Source organism: Schistocerca gregaria, chromosome 2 (genome assembly GCF_023897955.1).
Source record: "Schistocerca gregaria isolate iqSchGreg1 chromosome 2, iqSchGreg1.2, whole genome shotgun sequence".
NCBI lineage: Eukaryota > Metazoa > Arthropoda > Insecta > Orthoptera > Acrididae > Schistocerca > Schistocerca gregaria.
Window position 1 is genome coordinate 812,153,949 of NC_064921.1, and position 19,433 is coordinate 812,173,381.

The 19,433-nt window shown below is 36.9% G+C and overlaps 1 protein-coding gene across 1 annotated transcript in view; it reads left to right on the top strand.

Annotated features, from left to right (window-relative positions):
* LOC126335117 (esterase E4-like) overlaps positions 1–16,515 on the top strand; it is a 47,840-nt gene extending 31,325 nt beyond the window's left edge. Inside the window, exons 6-10 of the mRNA XM_049998070.1 lie at positions 837–1,011; positions 2,230–2,405; positions 5,361–5,508; positions 7,608–7,740; positions 16,129–16,515. Of these exons, the coding sequence (XP_049854027.1) occupies positions 837–1,011; positions 2,230–2,405; positions 5,361–5,508; positions 7,608–7,740; positions 16,129–16,324 (828 nt within the window). The 3' untranslated portion in view covers positions 16,325–16,515. The remainder of the gene's footprint in view (positions 1–836; positions 1,012–2,229; positions 2,406–5,360; positions 5,509–7,607; positions 7,741–16,128) is intronic.
* Positions 16,516–19,433: the final 2,918 nt, after the last annotated feature.

Consider the following 19,433-nt stretch of genomic DNA (forward strand, 5'->3'; position numbering starts at 1 on the left):
TGTGTTTGTATGATGCTATTCCATTGATTGCCACTTTGTTACCAGTTCACAGCGATGCAACCACATTTCATATCCCATCACAATTCTTACAAGGAAGTCATCTCAAGAATTCTTGCACTGTTCCAAGCATTTGCTGCATATTGTCCTCTGTGTTTCTTTGTGGACATCTATGAACATCCTTGAGACCCACCTGGCACCAACTTTTTTCAGCTTCAAGTGTCACAATATTTGACACACAATTGCTTCTCCTATTCCCACTTGGATTGACAGTTCACTCACTGTTGCACGTTTGTCAGCCAAAATCAGATTATGAATAAGCTGCACATTGTCAGAAGTCTGTGCATTGCTCAGTCTGGTGCCATGTGGGAGGTCTCAAGTATTGGAGTGCCTACTTTCAACAGATAATCTGCTTTCCCAACAGCTACTGTAACTGTAGTGTGATCAACAGTGGCATCCCCATACATCTTCTTCAGTGTCTTGTGAATATTTGTCACTGTCTCATTCTCATAACACAGGAGTTCCCTAACAGAATGTTGCTTCAAATGAACATCAAATGTAGCAGTCATCTGCAGCTGTGTGGCATGTGGAAATGAGTTGATATAAATTTGCATACAAACACAAAAAATATTTCTATGACCTCTGTAATTAGCAAGAACATAGAACAAAAAGCTGAAATTTTTTAAAAAAGTGGTGTGCATTTCTTTTGGAGTGCCTCTCTTACTCACTTGGAAACTGAGCCATAAATTTGAGCCCTCATTGCAAGTTCGCTGTTTAGTAATAGTTAAACAGCTGAAATTATTAGCTATTAATTGTAGTATTCTGTTTTGTATTTCTAGCAATGGAACAGCAGTACCCCAAGTGCATTTGGTTATGTTGTTGAGCAAGATCTTGGAGATGGAGCTGAAAGATTTGTAACAGCTGATGTCACAGAACAGCTTCTTAAAGGGAATTTTGCTCAAATTCCTTTGATAAGTGGATCAACCAAAGATGAACTCACCTGGCTGCCAATACGTTAGTAGTCTATATTATGGTTCTCTTACACATAAGTGTAATAATTTGTAGAAGAGATGTTAAGTCCATGCACATGGAAATGGCTACATCCAAAATATTAGTTTTATGGGTAGAGACCGGGGAGAGGGTGGTTGATGCCTTAACCACCACAGGTATTTAATCTTGGGTTTGAACAATTAGCCATCTGAAATATCTGTCAGTGGATAGAAAAGACCAAAGCAAGCAACAGAATGCTCTTATTTTGATTTCTGTTTGATTGGCTTAAATAAGAGTCAATATTTAACAATATATCTCTTCATGAAAGATGGATGCATCCATCACGAAGATAAAGTAGGAGTTGGAGAATCCACCACTATACTCAAAGGTGAAGGAGGCAGGGAGTACGGAAACACTTTCCTTACCAGAAAAGCCATACTTATAGAACAAAGGGCAGTAACTGGAATTTGGTATGATGGATTATGTCTAATTAAACTTTTGAGAATGATTCCAATGAAATCTGTCAAAGTTGACCATTGTGTGTGTCACACAATGGAAGCTAGCGGGTAAGAAGTTCTTGCACCACCATGTTAACTCACTTGCTTACAGGTTTGACAAAACCCAATTACTTCCTGGGCCTTAAATTTGAATCTACCTTCCAGATGTTATCTGACCTATGTGATTACATTTCTTGACAAAATCATAACAAACAATCAAATGTGTTATCCTAAATTCTGCAAAGAGAAAAAGTTTGTCTGCAAAGCATACTGAATAGAGAAGCATTTTCTCCCACAGCCTTAATATAGCTTCTTCAATAAGTAATCTGAGGAGATGAAATACAGCATACGACTAGGAGCCAGATGCTTCAAAGTATACGAAGTTACACACTTTGCAAAAAAATCAGGAATATGTAACATTTTCTAAAAGCTTTTTGTGTGATGTTAATGCATGTACATTAAACAAGACAGCAATATTGTCTGTAAGTTCTAAGTCTGTCCACCACTATGAAAATATCAGTGTGTGTATGTGTGTGTATGTGTATGTGTGTGTGTGTGTGTGTGTGTGTGTGTGTGTGTGTGTGTGTGTGTGTGTGTGTGGTGTGGATTAGCAGATGTGTTTAAAAGAGAGAAAAAATCAGAAAGAGAAAAAGAAACAAAGAATGGTAGTTGAAAATAATTTTCTTGTTCATCTATAGATATTGCAACAACTATGTCATTGTAATGGTACTTCTTAATATTTCAGAAACTCTCGAAGGCAATTTTTCACAGTCTGCAGTAGATAATTATGTGACAGCACTTTTAACTGGTCTCTTCCAAGACAGAAATGCTACAGAGCTAGCAGAATTGATTCAGCAAGTAAAGGAATTTTACTTTAATGATAGACAAACAGCTAATGAGACTGGAGTTGCTCTTGGACAAGTAAGTAAGGCAAGAAATTTAATTATGAGAAGTGACAGAGGTCAAGTTGGTACTATGTTTTAAAAAAATCAAAATGAAAGTAAAATTGAATATTAACAACAGAATCTGAGAGACAGAAGGACATCTGCCGATGCTGTGAGACAGATACATAAAAAAGCAAAAATAATAGAATGTCTATTTTTTAGGGTTCCTTCACCATAGGGAAATAAAATTGTGAAATAGATGTACAAGAATAAAACTGTTGCAACCAATTAATAAGAAAGGTATAGTACACAGTGAACAAACCAGAAGTAACAGTAGACTATAATGTGTTTTTAAGATTCTACCATGTGAGGTGGTGCAGAGGTTTTTATATTGGACTTGAACTAAGTACTCGTAAAAATGCACTCTGGACCCCATCTATCTCCTCTGATTTAATTCTTCCATGGTTTCATTTACTGACTTATATGGAAAAATGGAAAATTCCTTCAAAGTGTCCACAACAGAATTCCTATCCCATGGAGAGATGTATGTGCCATGTTTCTTCAGGAACATAAAAACTGGACATGTATATATATTATGCTTCATTTCCCAGTGGGTCATCTGTTCTTTTTACTAACTCATATATTAAGGATAAATGCCTAACTCTCATTTACAAGTTTGGTGATTGAGTCTGTATTAGGACAGATAGATTCAGATGTTCCAAGATATCATGAAGTGCGTTTGCACCTTTATGAAGCATACAAAGGCAATCATCAAATAAATTGTGCAGAATTAATGGGCACCCTTAAATATGTCTTCTGCTAAACTACAAATTTAGATTTATATTCCAAAATACTTATAATTGGTTGCATGTAATGTAAGCTAAGCTTCAAAGGAAATCACAGAGCATAAGAAAATATTGGGGCAAAAAAATAACAGAATATTTTAAACAAAAAGTGCAGAAGAGGAGGGGAGGAGAGACAATTAAGAAAAATAAAGAAAATTATTCAGTTAAGAAAACAAATTATGACAGACAGAAAAACTGAGAACACAACAGGGTGGAAAGGGAAGGAAAGAAGAGGTACTGTGGAAGGCACTGAAAAATCAAAAGAGTTTTAAGTATTACAAATTGAGAATAGATGGATGGCAGCTGGTAGGCACAATTAGGGAAACCTGTTATATCTATGGTATTTGGCTACGTGGGAAGGTTAAAGCATAATGGCCTTATCTTCGCCAACATTCTCCTTAGAATATCAAACATCTGAATAAATGATGCTGCTGGTCTGGACAGTTTGTCTGGTGCCATACATTCTGAATGAAAGCTACTCCCTGAAAAGCATCTGCACACCATCTGTGTCTGTTAGCCATGTTTCTGTAAAAATATCATGTAGAATATGAAGGTTGGACATTATTGGGGTCACCACTCCATGGTCTACTGCTGCAAATATATGTATTGTCTTCCATTCAAAAAATGGAAAGCCCAGGAGGAAACAACAACAATATATGAGAAGAATGTATTGCTACTCATCACACAGAGGAGAGACCGAGTCACAGACAGGCACAATAAAAAAGACTGCTAAACTTTTACATTTTCAAACAAAAGTGTCATTCTTTCAAAATGGAAAACAAACACACACATTCACACAAATGCATGACTACTTTCTCTGGATGCCGGGACCAAACAGTAGTCTGCAAATACATCTGACGTGAGCAGCAATTTGCTGGGACAACAGGGTAGCAATGAGGGGACGACACCGTGCTGTCTTTGGGAGCATGTACTTGCATGGTGGGGCAGGATATGGTTGCTAAGTGCAGAGTCAAGAGGCTGTGCTGGGGGACAAGGAAGGGTAAATGGATAAGGGAGAAGAGAGAAGCAGAGAAGGGAAAGACACTGGCAGGTGGGATAGAAGGTGTGTTTAGTGCTGGAGTGGAAACACAGAAGGGGATAGGTAGGGGGCAAGATACAGACTAGCTAAGGTTGGGGCTAGGAGGGCTGCAGTAATGAAGGATATGTTATAGGGAGGGTTCCCACCTGCAAAATTCAGAAAATCTGGTGTTGGTAGGAGGAATCCAAATGGCACAGGCTACAGAGCAGTCACTGAAGTTAAGCACATCATGCCGGGCAGCATGGTCAACAGCTGGGTGGTCCAGCTTTCTTTTTGCCACAATTTGGCTGTAGACAGTCATGTGGACAGAGAGCTTGTCAGTTGTGATGCCCACGTAGAAAATGCCACAGAATTTGCAGCTAAGTTTGTAGCTCAAGATGGCTGCTTTGACATGTAGCCTTACCTTTGATGGGGTAGGAGAGGCCAGTGACAGGGCTGGAGAAGGTGGCAGTGGAAGGATGTATGGGACAGGTCTTACATCTAGGTCTATTAGAGGGATAAGATCTATGAGGCAAAGGACTGGGAACAGGGGTGGACTAGAGATGGACAAGCAAACTGCATAGGTTTGGGGGATGGTGGAATACCACTGTTGAAGGGGTGGGGAGGATGGTGGAGAGGATAGTCGGGATAATTAGAGGTAGGTGAAACCACAGCAGTGAGTATGTTTCAGATGCTACACTCCTAGGTGGTACTCTGTCATGAGAGGAGCGCACTTTTGTGGCAGGACAGGGAGTATATAGGAGATGGTAGATGGTTGGAGAGAAAAGGCATGGAATATCTCTTTTTGGACAAGGTGCTTAGGTAATTTTAGTTTGTGCCAAGGGCTTCACTGAGCCCTTCACTAGGGTCAACCCAGAACAACCTCCATGGCACCCTAGTCCACCAGACAAAATGTGTGAGTGTACTCTTACTTGACACTGTATTTATTCCAAAAGGTAGGAAATTTTCTTTCTCTTTTGTGTGTGCCAGTTGATGACTCATGCTCCTGCTGTTCGGTGAGTGGTCTTCTTTACTCTTATATTATCTGATTCACTTACTTGTATTCTGTCTTTTAAGACTATTCTTTGAGTGTTTCTGCATTAACTTATTTTCATATTCTTTTTTGCAGTTATATTCTGACATCATTGTGATATTCCCAGTGGATCGTGCAACCAAGCTAGTGTCTCGGCGGAACACAGCACCTGTATATTATTACCATTTTGTTTACCAGGGCAGGTACAGCTGGGCATACTTACCGGGAACACAGACTCCATATGGTAAGACATTCCTCCATTAGCAAACACTAATTTAAAAAGAAATTTAAAGCCAGCAGAGAAACCCCTGACCCAGGATTTTGGATGAATTTTCTGAATGCTCGCCATTTATCACACATCACCTGTTCATTTCCTTCATCTCTCTTCCTTTCCCTTCAGCCCTTCTCCCAGAAGAAAGAGCCACTGGCCTTGAAATCTTGCAAATTTCAAATCTTTACATGTGTTTTCTCCTGCTGCCACTTCTATTCAGCTACATTTCATTACTATACCAACATTTCATATCCATAAGAGAATGGTAAAGCATTATTTTTGTGTTCCTCACTCATGGTCGCCATACATGTATCGTTCCTTAATCAGCTGATGGTGTAGGGCAGAGAAGTGGCCTACTTAATGCACCATTGCAATGCTCCCCTTTCTCTCCCTTTCTCTCTTCCATTCAGTAATAGTTCAGTAGTCTTTATCATAGACTCCAATGTAATACGACTATTAATGTTTGATGGCCAGAGTTGCTGTACCGTTATAACAATGATCCATTGCCTTAATATCTACAAGAATGTACTATTCACTCTGTATTGGAGTGTGTGTAGTTTTGAAACTTCCTCAGGGATTTAAACCTTGTGAGACTCAAGCCCAGAACTGGTTTAGGTTCATATCATAGCCCATCATATAGTTTCAGTCTGCCATTAAGGTTGATCCCTGTTGTTTATTTTTTCTTATAGGCACTGTAACCTGCCTTTAATCACAACCATTCTGCTTCAAGAATACCCTGAGATATTTTGTTAGTATAGTGGGGATTCTTCCTTCATTGCTAATCCTGTGAACACCACAAAATTCAGTTTTTCTTTGCAGAATGGTAGTGTGATTCAGCACCTAGGTACTGTATTGGCAGTTCACATACTGCTGTGGCCATGTCTTACAAACAGATTGTTTTCACAGCAGAGCACTTGAAGTATTTGAATAGGTTTTATAGATATTCCTCACTTAAATCAATGTTTTTCACTCTTGAATGAAACTTTCACCCTGTAACAGAGTGTCTGGTGACATGAAACTTTGTGGTAGATTAAAACCGTGTACAGGACTTTGCCTTTTGTGGACAAGTGCTCTACTGACTGAGCTATCCAGGCATAACTCATGACTCATCCTCACAACTTTACTCCTGCCAGTATCTCATATCCTATGCTTCCAGTCTTCACAGAAGCTCACCTGAGAACTTTGTGAGATAAGCATCCTGGAAGAAAGGATACTGTGGAGACAAGGCTTGGCCACAGTGTGGGGGATGTTTCCAGAATAAAATTTTCACTCTGCAACAGATTGTGCACTGGCAGATTAAAAATGTGTGCCAGCCAATACATGGATTCAGGACCTTTGCCTTTCATGGCCAAGTGCCCTACCAACAGAGCTAACCAGGCACAACTCACTCATGCTTGTAGAACACTTTCCCACAAAAGGCAGATGTCTTGAGTTTGAGTTTTGGTCTGGCACACAGTTTTAATCTGCCAGGAAGTTTTCAATTCTTATGTTGCAATTGGATAAAAAAGGTTCTCCTTGTGAATGTAAGTTATCAAAGTGAAAACAAAAGCCCAAATCTCAAATTAAGAGTTCAGTGTGACAAAGTCAATTCCACTGCCACTTTGTCAACTTATTCAGTAGTAGCTCCATGTCATTTATGATTAGCTGATCTTTTGAGTGATCTACAATGAATGAGACTTCCACCTTAGAAATCTGTCAGCATCTTTTGTCAAGGAGTTAAGAAATGTTTTGGCCTGCAGCTTTAGATTTATCTTATATGAGAACACAATGATGAGCCCTTCAATTTTGTAACATGTATACCTTAATGTGCATCTGTTTAGGAAAAGTTTTTCGTACATTGTATTATTTTCTGGCAAGTGCATAATTTTTTCTCAATAATTTAATTTTTTATAAGATGCTGTTCCAATAGTTTGATTACTATAGTCAGGCTTTGTGACTGAAATACCTGTACTTATGATCATTTCTGTCTAATCTGGATGAAAAAATTGTCTTTTTGGGTAAGAAAATCGTATATACTAACAGAATTCTTCTGTTTTCCCTATTATTTATGTCTTCTTTCCTTTTTTTGAAAGGTGTTTCCCACCACGATGACCTCATCTACTTATTCTACATCTCAGCATTGGTCCCTGAATTTGTTAACACAGACCCTGAATATACAACAGTAAAAAGAATGACAAAAATATGGGCAAATTTTGTCAAAACTGGGTAAGTACTTCTTGTTGGTGATTTTATTTTATTATTTTATTATTGTAAAAATAGGTGAGCATTCACTGGAGAGAATGCATAGTTACAATAAATAAACTTTTTCTGTAATTTGTGCTTCATGAATGTATTTCTCTTAAACACAGTCAGACAAAAATTATTTAGCACTATATTGTCAAAACTCTGTCTTTTAAAAATGGCAATGAAATTACATTTAAGGTTTTAGAAAGTCATTACTATACAGGATGATCGTTAATAAAAACAACAACTGCATGGCTGGATTCATGAATGGAAATGAAGGAAAAAAGGTACTATGAACATATGTCTGGAAATGGACAGTGTGTGTTCAATGACAATAACACAGTACAGCGCTGCATCACATCCACATCACAACAAATGTTGAAAGTCGCCTCTATGGGGTTTCAAGTGATAGGAATAGTAGTGGTTGTCATAGGGATAGCAGTGGTTGTCATGTAGGATACACATAATTGTGCATTGGCTTGCACTGTTTGACAGGCCACTTGCCTGGAGCTTGTACTAGGGTTTGTCTCAATATCTTGCAGAACCTGGTCCTCCTAATGTGGTGTATACACATCCCCTGCCTCCCTGCATGTTTGTCTTTCTGAAAGGACCTCTGATCACACAAACGCCCAAAACAGCCTCGAATGTTGTGGACATGATTGTGTCTGTGAGGGTATTTGTGTTGACATATCTGTGCTGCCTATCAGCCATTTCCATCTGTTTGGCCGTATTGGTATAGCCTTGTTGCCTTTTGACCATTTCCATCTGCTTGGCCATAGACAAACACCATCTCAGCATGTTCTTGATATGAATGTAGGCCTAGTCTGCTGCTTAGGCCGTGTCCTATGTGAGTGACAGAAGTTACCAACAGCAAGCGACTTCTGGATACATGACACTCCAGCAACAAGCAGCAGTATCAGGTGATATTCTTGAGTATCCTATATGCGAGTGACAATGTCGCATTACAAGATGGCTGCTAAGAGCCAAAGAGCTGTTTCTGTAAAATGGCGCCCCTGAACTGTAGAATACTGTAGCTGAAGAGTAAGGCTACAAAACTAGGTTTACTTAAGAAAATAAAGCGAAAAGGAATTCTGTGCATGAAATTTAAAAAGGGAGGAATCTCCATGGAGAATTTCATAATTCATATCATCAGCTATTAAGATCAACAAACAAATTCTTCGAATACACATGAATGAGCAGAGGAGCATTCGATTATCTCATCAGTAAATTAAAGATGAATGTTTTTTACAAGATCAAGAACTTTTAACAGCCAATAAATCTGAAAGAATGATTAATCACGGTAAATAAATATATTAAGAACATCTTACCGCAGCCAGCTGTGGTGTAGTGGTGGCGTAGCAGACTATAATATCAGTTTTGTTCAAGTCATGGGATTGATGCCAGGCACATACTGTGTTTTAACTTACTCAGTTACAATTGTGCATACTAAGTTTTATGTGTACTGTTTACACTACAATGCTGAGTATATTTTTAGGTCTTGTCAAAGTACTTGATCTTTAAGTGCATGCACACCTATCCCAGTATATCACACACATTAAATTCCTAATAAATTGCAATGAACCATGAAATTTTAGCGATATTTGATGTTGCGAATGTAATTCATCAGCAGTCAGTGTTAAGGTCAAGCATTTCAATTAATCTAAATAGTATGTAAAAGTAAAGCATACAAAATCTTTTGAAAAAAAAAAGTCAAACATGTTGTGAAATGATTTGTCTAAAAGTTTGAAATAAAAAATATTAGGGAAACGTTAGGTGCACCTCGTTTTCTGTTCATGATTTTGAGCATCATTCCAAGGCATGCAGAACTTATTTCTTATGCACAAATCATTTCATAAAATATTTGACTGGTTTCTTTCATTTTTTATTAACATGTTTCATTCAGAACGCATGACCTTACTGACTCCTAAATTTGCCTTCCTAATGTCTTCTGTTCTCGAAAATCCTAATTTTGGTACCTGATTTGAAGGAAACCTTTTTGACATTTAAATTCTGCACCAGTGTATCTTTTTATGTGCAAAATAGTTATGCCTTGAACAGAAGAAATTTTTGACACTTAATTTACATAGCTTGACAGCAGCCTTTTGTGAAATATTTCAATTTTTCCTCAGCTTATTAATTAAGTTTTCATTAATTACCCTGATTACTTTGTGCTGGTCCTTTTGATACCCGGTTTACCTGCTTCTCTCTCTTTCTTTGGCTATGAAAATTTGGACAAAACCTCAAACTGTAATTAGTAGGCAGTCTTGTTTTCGCTCTGCCCACACATTTACAAAAGCTTATCGAGTGTTAATCATAAGATGAAATAGTCCTTTCTGTATGCTGTCATTTCCAAAAATCGTCATTTTGATATCTTGAACCGCTTGATTTTTACCACCACTTGATTCCCGAAGTGCAGGGAAGGTTGGGACACGCCGCGAGCAACCCGTCCGCAGATATAACAACCAATATCTCAAGAATGAAAAGAGATATCATTCCAGTCTCAACATTAGATACAATTTAAATATATTGGTTACATTTCATATGCAATAATGTATGGCCTTAAATGAACTATACAGAAAGTCTACGCAATGCGATTTTACTTCTGCAAATTTTTAAAAATTTCGTGCGGCCATGTACTAAATTTCATGCAGCACAGTAACTGTGATGAAAAACAAAAATAAATTCAGACCTTATTGAGCATAGATATCAAGCTAGAAGATGTGGAAGAATCAAATTTTTTCACCAAATAGTTTTCTTAAAATCAGGTGATAAGTATTTCATAGCTGCCATTGCATCCGCTCCACTGCTTTGCCGAGAAGACACGTGGCTGCCACTCTCTGACGCTCATGCTGCAGCGAAAAGATTCAAACACGTTTGAATTCAAACATCACCAGTTGCAGCAGAAGACAGGCAGTGACACAGATGTCACTCACGTTGGACACTTCCGTAACTATACCAGGCGCTGATGACCTTGATGTTGAGCGCCCATAAGCCCCAACACACACACACACACACACACACACACACACACACACACACACACACACACACACACACACACACACACACACGTAACTGTACTTACGGTTGTGTTTTGTCGCTTGAAACTGTCACATACTGTCGGTCGCTTATGTTGCTTACATAGGACATGGCCTTATAGTATGCTCCATCAGTCACATAGCCTGTTACATACAAGAAACACACAGCACATGGTGAGAGGATCTGTCATTCGTCAGCACCATCTACTGTGGCATCAGTGCACTTCTGGACATATATTCACAGGACCTTTTTTCCTCCATTTACATTAGAAGTCCACCCCTGTGGTTTGTTGGTTTTATTAATGTTCACCCTGTATAGTTTTTAAATTTTCTTAAGTAGTTATACTTGCCAGCAAATAATAAGTAGAAAAATCTCAACGATGACCTTCTTTTAATTGTGAAATACAAACTTATAACATGTCTTATGGTATTTTGAAAACGTATCAATCTATGTAAAATAATTGTCACTTATTGTTCAGTTTCAGTTGCACATTTAAAAAAAAAAAAATAGAAAAATGTGCAACTGAAACTGAACGATAAGAGAAAATTATTTTAAATGTCAATATAGTTGTTGTTTCTCTCAAAAATATTAGCTATAGTGGTATCAATCTATTTCATCTAGCTAATAACATGAACAAATTTTCCAACAAGTAACAAAAGTGAAGGGTTTTTCATATTAAGTGAAGTTTGTAATTCAGTACAAGTGCCTAAATATGTTCCATTAATGCCTTTCTGGTTCCCACGAATGAATCTGATTATTTACACTACAGCTACCATCAACAAATAAAGACTCACAGTTCACTTTGGCAAGTATCATGTGTGAGTATAACCACAAAAAAATAATCTTGATCACACAGTCATTCGTCAAAAATATGACTTATTTCAGACTCTAGTTGTAGAACATCTTCAGATAATGCAGTGTAAAGATGACAATTAAAAATGCTGATTTACATTGGAAGTTAGAAAACATTAAAAAGAATATATGTTAAGATGATGCATCGTCACCCATCCAGCTGACAATAATAATGCTCGGAACAGCACTGCTGACCCCAGTTGCAAAACAATAGGATGTGCATGATGTCATTATCAGCAAATAGGAAGCAATTTACATGTCTTTTTTTAAGATTTGAAATTCCATTTTTAAAAATGTACATAAATTTAAGTGTAAATGGCTAAAAAATAGGATTTTCAATACCTTATGGATATCATAAACATTAAAGCCAGTTTTATAAAAATTAAATAACAAACCAATATGATAGGTTAAACTGTAGCCAAGAATGCCATCTTAACGCAATAGCTAGCATTATGAAGATGCTGTTTCCATAGAAACTGCTATTAAGTTATCTGTTATACTGCATATTCATAACAGAATAAGATATAAAACAATTAAATACACTAGTATCCACCGTATTATAATTGTTTTGTTAAAAATATGTCAAATTAATACAAATAATTAGAAGCTTCAGGGTGTATGAACGCTATGTCATGGGAATAGTTATGCCTAAAGACACTGTTTCCATGGAGATGGCATGGTTGGACTGGCTGTCAGTTCCCAAAGATGTATTCAATGAACACTGTTTGTTGCCTTGATCACAGTGGTCAATACACATCAACAAAGATGAAAGAGAATGACTTTACTAACAGAAGTGGCACGATTGTGCTGAAATTTTTTTGTCGACAGCAAAACATTAGTTGATGTTTGCAAAAAAAAAGGCCGATTGATTAAAACTAGGATGAAACCAAAATTGGAAGTCAGAAAAAAAAAATTTCTCAAAGTAACGTTGACAAAAAGATTGCATTAAAAATGTATAAATATCATTTACAAAAATGAAATAAAAAGCTAAAATCATTAAAATGGAGCTAAATTTTACAAAACCAGCATCCTTTACATAGACATGATAATTAACTCTAAATTAACCAGGTATTTTTGTAAGATTGCCATTCTACCCTTAAAAGATGAAAACTGGCTGTGATATGAAAATTCTGTAAAAGACAAATCAAAATCATAAGAAGAAGTATAACTAGATAATCAGCTAACTTCTTGTTTAAATAATATCTTCAAATAAGTCAAAAAATGCTTTATCGCAGAAATCTGGCAGTTCACTCAAAAGAGTTGACAGATTATTCTTGTAGTGAGCAAAAAATTCCAATTCTTCTAAACTATTCAGAAGCAAACCTTTAGAAGTGGTGTGTATAACCTTGTGATTGTTCATGACATCATTTTCTGGAAGTCTGGTATTAGTAAGTTGTTGTCCGGAAACTGATTTGTTGTGTGACACACCTGCACCATGTTCCTTGAAGCATGTTTTAAAATTACAAACACTTTAACCAATGTATATTTTTTCACAGTCTTTCCACATTAGTTTATATACACTCCTGAACCACGATAACATTTGTTAATATTGTCATTGATATGTTTAAGTTTATTAAGAAGCATATTTGTTGAGACTGTTTTTTATTAATTTTACTTCACTGACAGACTGCAGCTTCCAAATAATGTTACCTAACATATGAGTAAGTTTCTTCTCTGCAAATGTGAGCAGACAGTAAATAAAATATTTATAAAGAGTAGCTTCTAAACATGTTCTCATCACTTCAAGGATTCTTATCTCTGTCAGTAAAAATGGAACCTTTATAGACTGACTTTGTTTTTTCTCTGTCTGTCTATGTTAAGACCCCTTTTTCTTAGGAATGGGTAGAGGTATCAAGTTGAAACTTATATCAAGTACTAAGGTCTATAGACACTTGGTGGTGTACAAAATTTAAGCTTCTAAGTCAATGCAATCAAAAGATACATCACACATTTTGTTAGTCGTGAACTCACTGATCAGAATCTATAGCTGAACTATATATCGCCATTCCAGAAGAACAATGACATAACTGTCAATATGACTATTTTACAAGAGAGGCAGGAAACCAAACAACATTTTTTAACAACTTCATAAAAAACAGAAAATTATCTATGGAACTGAAAGTTGGCCTAATTGTGACACTAACAGTTCTCTGCAAAATACAAAAATTATTTCCTTCAAACAGCATTCCATTCACCCCCTTGCAACCCTTTAAGTAAATGTGTCATTGTTCTTCTGACATCGTTAGTGAAATTAACAAATACAACTAAAGAAGGTGTGTGGGAAAAAAGAAATATATCTCTAAACCATTTTTTTTTTTGCTCTTACAGTTTCATTGTTTTATTATCATTTTTATTATTTGCATCTTATAACTTACATAAAATAATATACTTACTGAAATTAAGAATTTCCAAATGACGTAAAAGCAACAAATTACATTAATGTGGAAAGAGAATCATAGAAGGCCTTGTAATATTTAGGAATGATGTTGCTGTTAACTAAATTGTTTAAATCTTGAATTTTATTTCCTGAGAGGGTCATTTTTATAGTATAAGCAGGTTTCAGATCCAAATTACTCCCATCTACATTCCGTGTAAAATGCCTCTTTCTCCCTTTGAACTGAACTTCTCCCCTCTCGGACTGTTTGTAGCTGTTCTTATACTGAAACACATCACTTCCCTTTTCACATGGAAATAGTTTAATTTTTGGCACTTTGAAAATACTCCCATCAACTTCCTTGGCCATGTAATGAGCCATCTCCTCATACAAAGCTTTAATGTCATTGAAATCTGAAAAACCCATTTCTCTAAGATGTAGAAGATTTCCCTTCTTTTTTGCATTTCAGATGACTGATATGTATTGATTGGGAACATAAATTGGCCCTGACTTCTTAGCACTCTTAACTGCTCTCTCAATGATGCTATAAACTACATCTCCCTCAGTCTGGGTGTGACCACAAATCAAGTACTTGAGCATAATGAACTGAATATCCAGCTTTTGTAATGCATACAAATACAATGCAATCATGTATCTGAAATATAAGAGAATGAACATTTTAATCAATTTGATTTTTACAGTAGAAACGTTTTCTTACATGATTTCTGCGAATCACAGTCTAAGTTTATGGTACTTCCTTGTCCTTCTGTTGCCCTCCACAATTGTTGGAGTTAAATACGACATCCATCCCAAGAAGGTTCTTGGATAACTCTTTAAGATATTTTAAGACACAAGTTGCTATTTCTACTATGCCTTGGTTTCCAATGCCCTGGTGTGTGTGTGTGTGTGTGTGTGTGTGTGTGTGTGTGTGTGTGTGTGTGTGTGTGTGTGTGTGTGTGTGTAAGGGGGGGGGGGGGGGGCACTGGATGTGGCCATTCAAGGAGAAAAGAAAGATTGTGATTTTATGTCCTGCCATGATTAGAACAGTAGATGTAGTTCACAAAGTTTAATTTGACAGGGATACGGAAATAATTAACAACAGTGAAGGGATTAAAGAAGAAAACAAAAAACCTATATTGGGATGGCCAGTTTCTGATTCAGACCCCACTTCTCTTGAAAGTGTGTCCAGCACTATGAACTATGTGCCACCTTTCTCTATACAATGAAGCTCAATTTAAGTTCAGTATTCTGCAGAAGACTTTTTTGTTATAAAGGTGGGGTGTTGGCACAGAGTTACTTTCTCATGTAAATAAATGCACAAGTAGAGTGAAATTAACTACTCAAGCACGCTCACTAAAGGTATAAGTGGGATAATAGGAGATCATAACAAGCCTTACTAATTGCAGCTAACATGTATATTTATATTTCTTAGTCCATTGTGGACATGGCTCATGTAGTGTCAACAATTACCACCTTTGCACATATTAATATGCCTCTTGCTTTCCCACAAAGATATGGTACCTTTTCCCAGTTGTGCTTTGATTCTTGCTCCCAGGCAATGAGCTTGCAACTTAAACCACTTAATGTATGACTTTTGATGTGTTGTCATCAGTTGATGAATGTTAGTTGTCATTTTGTAAGTCCAGTTTTTGTGATTTGCTTTAGCTGATGTTGTAGTTACATAACACAATTTCCACCCACAGATCTGAATAGTTTGACATTGTTAGACTGAAATTTGTAATAAAAATCAAACAATACCTTATGTGAGGCAGATTGTCTACATGGTAAAAATTACACTAATGGACAAAGTTGGCTAGTTAAATATTTCATACACCATACAAATTAACCTTACCATAACAGTCTGAATCAACAAAGAAATAATAATTCTCCAAATTCAGTTTTCTAAACAGGTCTAATCTAACAGCAATAATCGGTGTCTGATAGCTGTATTTCTATGTTTCAAATGCTAGATTTCCTGTGAACTCTAAACAGACACGACACAGAAACTTGTTACTGGTAAATGTTTTCTCTTCTATTTCCTGAAAATGCAGCAAAGAGAACACAGCACAAAAACCACAACATAAAGAAAATTTGATATGTTGCAGCAATCCTACATCAGAGAAGACAGATCTGGTCAATGTCAACTGGGAGACCCTGACACCTTCAACACCACGCCACTTACAGATAGGCTCCCAACTGACTATGAAGCAAGGATTGTTCTATGAGGACCGCATACGGCTATGGGAAAGGCTCTCCCCTCTGCCTAACATTTCAAGAAGCTCCAGGAAGAAGACAGGCTAGATGAGCAGAGAACAAGACTGTCATTATTCTCTCAAGCAAGAAAGCATTTCGCAAGCACCACAGTGGTGTTCAACTATATTAGAAGTGTACTAGAAGAGAATGTGATGTGTGATGTATTTACATAACTTCTGCTTATATTTATGTATTCCCACTGTGACAATGAAGTCCAGAAATAAAACTGATAAATTATATGTCATTTAAAGTTATTACTTGGACAACTAAAAAAATTATGATTGTTACTCAGGGAATAAATGAAAGACTTTTCTGTGGCCTCTTAGAATATATTTTTAGTTAGAATATGTTACTTGTTTTGACTCAAATGACCTTCCCTATCAAAACAAGCCTGGATTGCAAAAATATATAGTGCAAAAATAAAACTAATTTCCCTCACAGACACTACACAAGTAATAATAAATTTATTCACTTTCCAAATATTGACACTGTTCATACAACGAATACACCAAATAAGAAGGTAATTTACATGTGATGGTTTGCAAAGAAATTACAGATATTAAACCTCCTGCCAGATTTTAAGCTGCAAAGGTGAGGAGTAAGTCACAGCTGATAGCTCTATTGATAGTATTGCCCTTGAAAGACAAGGCTCCAGGTCTCAGTCCTGGTACGGCACATAGTGTTAACCTGTGGGGAAATTTCAAACAGCATGCACACTGCTGCAGAATGAGACTTTTTTTGTTGTTGAGATTATTGGTTTGTTGACAGAGAAAAAGGAATATATGCATTGGAAAGACATTAACTAACAGTCACAGAGGTATCTGCAGATATGTAATAGGAGCGTGATGCTGGAAGTCTTAAATCTCCATTCCTGTCTGTTGTACGAAAACCAAATGTGCTATCATAATGCTTGCATGAAGAGAACTTGTTATTATTACAGTGTTCATAATCTTTTTAGAAGGGATTTCACTATGTGGACATGCTAAAAGTAGACTCGGTTGCCATCTTACTTGTAGATTGGGAAATATTGATGCTGGATGTATGGGAGAATTTACCTTACATGCAACTAAAACTCAAAAACATCTTCAACAGTTTGACTAACGGTTTAGGTCAAAGCTTTCAGCAGGCCTCTCCATAAAATTCAAGTATAGTATAGTCCTGATTATTGGGAGTGAATGCTGAAGATTAGATGGGTAGATCACGTAACTAATGAGGAGGTATTGAATAGAATTGGGGAGAACAGGAGCTTGTGGCACAACTTAACCAGAAGAAGGGATCGGTTGGTAGGACACGTTCTGAGACATCAAGGCATCACCAATTTAGTATTGGAGGGCAGCGTGGAGGGTAAAAATCGTAGAGGAAGACCAAGAGATGAATACACTAAGCAGATTCAGAAGGATGTAGGTTGCAGTAGTTACTGGGAGATGAAGAAGCTTGCACAGGATAGAGTAGCATGTAGAGCTGCATCAAACGAGTCTCAGGACTGAAGACAACAACAACAACACTTTCTGCACTTTTCACATAGTTTTCAACAAAAGAGAAATGGCTTTCTACATCACATTCAATTGTTCCACAAATTCCCTTTGAGTTTGAATATCATCTTCATCCAGTAAGACCTGCAACTCGGGTCTTCAAACTTTTTGGTGGTTTCCCATACTTCTTATTTCTCGCATCACAATCACCACTTTTGAATTGTTTGAACCACTCAAAACACTGTGTTTTCTCAGGAGCATGTTTGGCAAAAGCTTTGACAAGCATTTGATGCAATTTTGCTGCAGTTTTCTTCAAATAATAACAGAAAACCAATGCTGTCCTCAAATCATAGTTCGTAGGTACTAAACTTGACATGTTTATGAGTTTGAAACAGATACTGATGTATGGTGCTTGGGTTACTGTGTGTTGACATTCTTTGTCAGCTGTTACGGGATACCAGTGGCACTGCAGACACCGTGTCATGGGCCCTACAGTGATGGCTAGCATCATCTATAAGGAAATTCCAGTTTCATACTTTTACACCTGGTACTTTGCCAACTAGCTAAACAGATCATGGAGAGATTGAAAAAAATTATGATGAGATAAAAGAAATTATTCAAATAGTTAAGTGAGATGAAAATGTTGTAATGATGGGGGACAGGAATTCTATACTAGGAAAAGGAAGAGAAGGAAAAATAGTAAGTAGTCATGGACTGGGAGAAAGGAATGAAAGAGAAAGCCAGTAGAACTTCATTTAATATACAGTTGGCCAAGACATAATTTTGGATGTATTTTGGTGAGGGGATAATGTAGTTTCATTTCACTGAATGTGGAGGTGGGAGCTTATTCTTTCAAACTGTGTAGTTGAATAAGAAGGATAATATCACATGGTTGGATGTAGTAATTTGAGGTATTACCACTGCCTTCATTTTAATATGGACCACAGCTAAAGATTCGACTCCAAAGTAAGAGAAACAGTCCCAGAGTACCATATCACCTACACTAAATTTCACTGTCACCACAACACATTCGCATAAATACCATCCACCAGGCACATGTTTGCCCCATGAAAATGGAAAGTTTACAATGAATATGCTATCATGATTTAAACTGTACATTATGGTAAGTAATTTTGACTTAAAATTTATATAGGGCACCAGTGTGAAACATCATTCAATTTTCTTGTTTAGAACTTGTGAAAGGTGAGAGGCAAGACTCCCAGCATCAATTGGTCAAGAACTTTTTCTCAAAATCATAAAATGTCAGATTTTGACAGTTGAGCTAGGCATATATGGGAGTGATACATGGATGGTAAACAGTTTAAATAAGAAGAGAACAGAAGCTTTTGAAATGTGGTGCTACAGAAGAATGCTGAAGATTAGAAAGGTAAATGATATAACAAATGAAGAGGTGCCCATTATAATTGGAGAAAAAAAGATATTTCTGGGCCAACCTGACTAAAAGAAGGGATTGGTTGATAGGACACATTCTGAGATATCAAGGGATCACTAGTTTAATATTGGAGGGAAATGTGAGGAGTAAAAATCGTAGAGAGAGACCAAGCAGACGCAGAAGGATGCAAGTTGCTGTATCTACTTGGAGATGAAGAAGCTTGCACAGGATAAAGTGTCATGGAGAGCTGCAGCAAACCAGTCTTTTGACTGAAGACCACAAAAACAACAAT